The sequence below is a fragment of the Salvelinus namaycush genome, chromosome 32, assembly GCF_016432855.1.
Source record: "Salvelinus namaycush isolate Seneca chromosome 32, SaNama_1.0, whole genome shotgun sequence".
Classification (NCBI taxonomy): Eukaryota; Metazoa; Chordata; class Actinopteri; order Salmoniformes; family Salmonidae; genus Salvelinus; species Salvelinus namaycush.
Window position 1 is genome coordinate 6949652 of NC_052338.1, and position 6000 is coordinate 6955651.

Sequence of the window (6000 nt, forward strand, 5' to 3'; positions counted from 1 at the left end):
ATCACAAAAAGTTGGCACTTTCCCCTTTCTTTTCTTTTCTTGCCATGACAACCTTCAACACACCTATAATCAGAACTCGCGCTACCAGACGTACCAGCGCATGTGGAACTACATGCATTCCAAGCAGCCCAGTGTGTTTGTGAAGAGCACGGAGGAGGGCATCGCCCGCGTGGTCAACTCTAAATACGCCTTCCTGCTGGAGAGCACCATGAACGAGTACCACCGCCGCCTCAACTGTAACCTCACCCAAATAGGAGGTCTGCTCGACACCAAGGGCTACGGCATTGGCATGCCCCTGGGTGAGTGGAGGGGGGGGGGGGTAGATCTGGGAGAGAGAGAGTACTTCACCCAGATAGAAGGCCTGCTTGACACCAAGGGCTACGGTTTTAGACCCTAACCACCAGGAGCTCTCTTCTTATTTGATGCAATTCCATCTAATTTACCATGTTATTACACCTTGACTTTATCACCCTCCCCCTCACTGTCTCATTTCATTTTGATGATCAAAATAAATGTAACCTTACATGTTCTTGCTGGAGGTCCACTTTAATATTAAACCCACATGGTTCAGATTGATTCCTGGCTACATATCACAGCCTTGGGGCAAATGACCATATAGGTCACTCTGTTTTAGCCTCCCATCATATCTGCCATCTCTTTCATCTGTTAAGCCCTCGAATCTATCATCAAACAATTCCATTCCATAGAAAAGCATTTTTCCCCCCAAGAATTCCCAGAATTTCCAAACATCAAAGTCGGCCTCAGAGCTATCCGATATCCCTCAAGGACTTACCAGGGATAACATTTTTCCTCTTTCTTTCATTAACATGCCTTTAAGTTGCCCTCCAGCCCAAAGGTCAGAAATAACACACATCTCATCATCCACTTTTTTTTTTAAAGCCAGTCGCCATGGCTACAGTTGCTTTTTACTCTGCAGCCTTGATATTACACAAGCAGGTGGTTCTCAACGAAAGACTCAAGGACAGACTTGGATCCTTGTTTTAATTTTTTTATTTTATTATATATATGTCTTTACTCCAGCTATGTGTGAGCTCTTTCACCTTCCCTATTAGCCGGGGGTGGAACTGGGGTGGAACGCTTGGGAACAGAGGTCCCAAAGTCAAAATCTCAGAGGGAACATTTTGACATTTAACATTTTAGTTAGCTTTGTTAGCGGAGATCCATCTGGGAAGTTCCCAGAGTGATTTCCCCAGGTTCCACCCCAGCTAACTAGCCTATTACAGCATATTAACAGTATGTCTGGCTGGCCCACCTTACAACCTCTGACTTGTATGTATAATTGGTATTTGTTGCGTTGACACAACAGCACGGATGTCAACTTCTAAGGTTACAGTTGGCTCACATGTAGTGCAGAGTTCCAATTATACATGTTTCTCTCTCTCTCTCTCTCTCACTCACTCACTCACTCACCCCCTCCCTCTCTTTCTTTCTCCATCACCCTGTTCTCTACTCCTTTGTTAAGCCCTCTTTACTCCCAATCCTGTCTTGCTTCCTCGTTCCGTCTTGATTCGATTCAATTCAATGAACTTTATTGGCACGATAAGTCACTATCTTTTATTGCCAAGCAAGGACACAGGAAGTTAAATCAATAAGAGGTCATGGCGATACACAATGAATAGTAAATACAATTAACAATACAGTAATATTGTTCTCTCTCTTTCTCTCCTTCTCTACCTTGTCTGTCTGCTTCTTTCTCTCCCTCTCTCCGTTCCTCCCTCTCTCTGTAACTCTCTCTCTCCCTCCCGCCCTCTACCCCTCTCCACCTCTTCCCCAGGCTCACCGTTTAAAGAGGAGATCACTCTGGGGGTGTTGCAGCTGGCAGAGAACAACAGACTGGAGATCCTGAAGAGGAGGTGGTGGGAGGGGGGGCAGTGCCCCAAGGAGGAGGACCACCGAGCCAAGGGTTGGTACAGCACCACCTGTGCCAGTAGTTTTTATTTTATTTAACCTTTATTTAACCAGGAAGTCCCATTGAGGTCAGAATACTTTTTTATCGCAAAGGGAGACTTGTCAAAGTACCAGCGCTAATGATCAGGGGCCCTATGACTGCTCATCTAGGATCAGTTTTTCTTTTTTGATCATAATCAATAAGATTACATGGACAGGGAGCACCTGATCCTAGATCAGCACTCCTACTCTGAGACGCTTGATACATGTGACTAGTGGTCTCCAATGAAACACTCGGTAGGACACTAACCCTCACACACCGTCACAACCCAGCATATACCTTGAATGAGGCTAGTACATACGCAACATTTCCGTCCAGAGTGGATCTCCGTCAGGTCCTAGTCTTGGAGGTGCTCTGAAACGCTTATACGGACACCCGCATTCATCTTTTTAACGAGCGCCCAGAACTCCCATTTTTAACGAGCTCCCAGCACTCCCATTTTTAACGAGCTCCCAGCACTCCCATTTTTAACGAGCTCCCAGCACTCCCAGCAACCGTCATTTGAACTTTGCCATTAGAATCTATACTTATTGCTGAGATAATGTTAATTTGTTCCAAACCAGCTGCAATGCAGTCACATTAGAATTGCACACTACTAATGCACAAAATACAATTTGTACACAATACAATGTGAACATTTCCTCAAGTAGTATTAAGCACTTGTTTCTTAGATACTTATAAAGTCAATGTTTTTTGGTGTCACAGAAGAGTGGGCACAAGTGAATTGGTAAATGTAGCCCATTCTATTCCCATCACGATGTCTCACAGCTGGAAATTCCATTTGCTTTAAGATATGTGTGTACTTGATCTAATTGTGATTATGTGTGTGTGAATATGTCGGGTTTATTTTGCCTCAACTTTAAAGATGGAATCTGCAGTAGGGGGAAACGGCGCCACTGTCTGCCCCAGCAGAGGTGAAGAGTCTAGTGCAACGTGGGAAAAAAATTATATTTGCAGTACATATTCGGCTGTTTTATCGGACATGCAATGATGTCTGAGAGAAAAATAAGCTGTGTTCGTTGTTTGCGATAACTTCTTGGTTGTTGTAATATCGCACACAGACCTGGCAGTTTCACCATGAAGGGTTCCAGCATTAAGAACAAACCACATTTGGAAGATGTCTTTAATTACTGCTATGATTACCGCATTTTTGTAATGGGTGCGTGTTGGTGGCAGGGAAGTCAGGCGCAGGAGAATGAACTCGGTATAAACAGAGTCGTTTAATAAGTGCTCACAAACTCCGAAAACCAACATATACTAAAATAATGAAAGTGGGTACAAAACCCGTCGCACACCAGAACATAATAGCACCAATACATACAACAAACAATCACCGACAAGGACATGAGGGGAAACAGAGGGTTAAATACACAACATGTAATTGATGGGATTGGAACCAGGTGTGATGGAAGACAAGACAAAACCAATGGAAAATGAAAAATGGATCAGTGATGGCTAGAACGACCGCTGAACACCGCCCGAACAAGGAGAGGGACCGACTTCGGCAGAAGTCGTGACAATTATACCAGGGGGAAATAAGTGTCTACATTGTGTGTGTGTGTGTGTGTGTGTGTGTGTGTGTGTGTGTGTGTGTGTGTGTGTGTGTGTGTGTGTGTGTGTGTGTGTGTGTGTGTGTGTGTGTGTGTGTGTGTGTGTGTGTGTGTGTGTGTGTGTGTGTGTGTGTGTGTGTGTGTGTGTGTGTGTGTGTGAGCATATTTTCCTTGCCTGTGTGGTAGACATTTCCCCTTTTCTAAAATATTTCTTATTTTCATTTCTGCTTCTGTTTCATTTTGACATCTGCTACCCCTTCTCCCATTCAAAATGCTTAGATAGCTACAAGCAACAGACTGGACGATACAGAAGAAGACAGAGGACGCTAGATGTTGTTTGTGTGTTGCACCTTAGGCAGCCCACACTAAGACATAGAGTAGGTCCCAAATGGTGCCCTATTCCCTATATAGTGCACTACTTTCAACCAGAGGCCTATGTGTCAAAAGTAGTGCACTATATAGTGAATGGCGAACCATTTGGGATGCGGCCACAGTGGTACGAGTTTTGATCGAGTCATCCATGGGATAAATAAGTGCCCTCAGGTTAAAGCAGGGAGACTTGAGCCTTTGCCTGAAACACTCGACATAACAAGGGTACTTGCACAGAGCATCCTTACGAGACATTTTGAAGATAAGAAACGTATGAAACCTTCATGTCGAATATTCTGGCTGAAAAATAGAACGGGAAAAGCCAAAGGTGACTCGTGTGGTCGATGGACTTATTAAGTCAATGAATGCAGACTTGTTGAATTGCACACAGACACACACACCACACTCTCTGTGGGGACGTTGTGCTGCAATGTTCATCAAGCTTTTCTCCCCCTTAGGCTTCGTGTAGAGAGTATTAGAGGGCTCTGATGATCCTGTTACGGTTATTTCTGTGTGCACATTTGCCTATGTTTCCCATATGTGTATGGGTCAACACACAGCCCTACCGTAAGCCCTCTATCCGTGTGTTAGAACTGCGTGTATAATGCATCGTTTCCTCCCCAGGTCTGGGCATGGAGAACATCGGGGGCATCTTCGTGGTGTTGATCTGTGGCCTCATCATCGCTGTGTTCGTGGCCATCATGGAGTTTGTCTGGTCCACCCGCCGCTCGGCAGAGACAGACGAGGTACGCCCTCACTGCTGCCCCGGCCAAAACCACAGACACCCTCCAGTAGGTTACTATGGCAACACACCTCCCGGTGTGCAGTGCAGTGCAGTGAGTGTTGTGCTTTGGTGTCGTCGTGTTGATGTGTACATGGCTGCAAGCAGACAGAGGGTGATGGTCGATGTCTGCGTTTCCTTTCTTCTCTTTTTTCCCGCTCTCTAGGCTGTCTGTGATTCAGTACTCTCTCCCCCTCTCTTTCGCTCTCTATCCCTCACTCTTCTGTCTCTCGCTCTCTGTGTTTGCCATTGTTATTCCGCCTGCTAGTCCTTTGTGTCGTTTTATTTCATTGGCGTCTGGGTACAACACTGTTTGTGACTTTCATTTGCTCCTGCTTTATCTCCGCCTGCTGCTCTGTTTGTTTTTGTGATTCCGGTTTCAGTTGTCTCCCTCTCTCCGTCTCTATCTTCATTCTCTATTTGAGATCCTTTTAAATATGTGTCAGTGGCACTGGAGGTAGCTACTCATGAGTCGTATTTCCATTGTCCGGAGGTCACACTGCATTTGTACAGTGCAACAGGTTTAGTTAACCTCAGACGATTTCTCTCGCTCTTTCTCTCCCTCTCACATTCACATTCATCTCCCTATCCCTCCTCTCTGTCTCGCTGTCGTTCTCTCTCTCTCTCTCTCTCTCTCGCTCTATCTCTCTCTTCCCTCGCTCTAACACTTCTCTCTCTCCTAGATGTCAGTGTGTCATGAGATGCTGACCGAGTTCCGCAACGCCATCTCCTGTAAGAAGACCTCACGCTCTCGGCGGCGGCGGCCCTTGGCCAGCACTGGCGGTGTCCTGCGCCACCCCACCCGCCTCCAGCTGGGTGTCCCAAGACCCATCCGCCTAGTCCGCGAGATGCGTCTCAGCAACGGCAAGCTCTACAGTGGCTCGGGCCCCCTGACAGGCGGAGGGGGAGCAGCAGGGGGGGCGTGCGGGGCCGTAGGAGGGGGGCCCTCAGACATGGGCCCGGGGCCACAGCGCCTCCTGGAGGACCATCTGGGCGCCGACACTACGCCTTCCCCTCCCCTGCCCGCCGCTGCCACGGCGCCACCCTCCCGGAGCTGTGCCCACGTGCGGATCTGCCAGGAGTGCCGGCGCATCCAGAACCTGAGGTCGGCATCGTCCTTCTCACGCATCCCGCCCCACCTCGGCCCACACTCTTCCCTGTCCCTGCCCCGCCTCCCGCCACCCCCGCCCCCCTCCTCCACTGACAGCGATGGGGGTGACTGTGGCACAGTGAGCCCCAGGCGGCCCAAATCTAAGCCCACGCCCCCTCCGCGGCCCTTACCCCCGGCCAAGACGCCCACCACAGACCTGCTGCTTGGGAAACAAGACTGA

The 6000-nt window shown here is 48.0% G+C and overlaps 1 protein-coding gene across 1 annotated transcript in view; it reads left to right on the top strand.

The window, feature by feature from the left end:
* The window catches only part of LOC120026774 (glutamate receptor ionotropic, kainate 5-like), a 28453-nt gene extending 22453 nt beyond the window's left edge, over positions 1-6000 (top strand). The window contains exons 16-19 of the mRNA XM_038971491.1: positions 74-299; positions 1796-1924; positions 4513-4679; positions 5353-6000. Coding sequence (XP_038827419.1) covers positions 74-299; positions 1796-1924; positions 4513-4679; positions 5353-6000 — 1170 coding nt within the window. The remainder of the gene's footprint in view (positions 1-73; positions 300-1795; positions 1925-4512; positions 4680-5352) is intronic.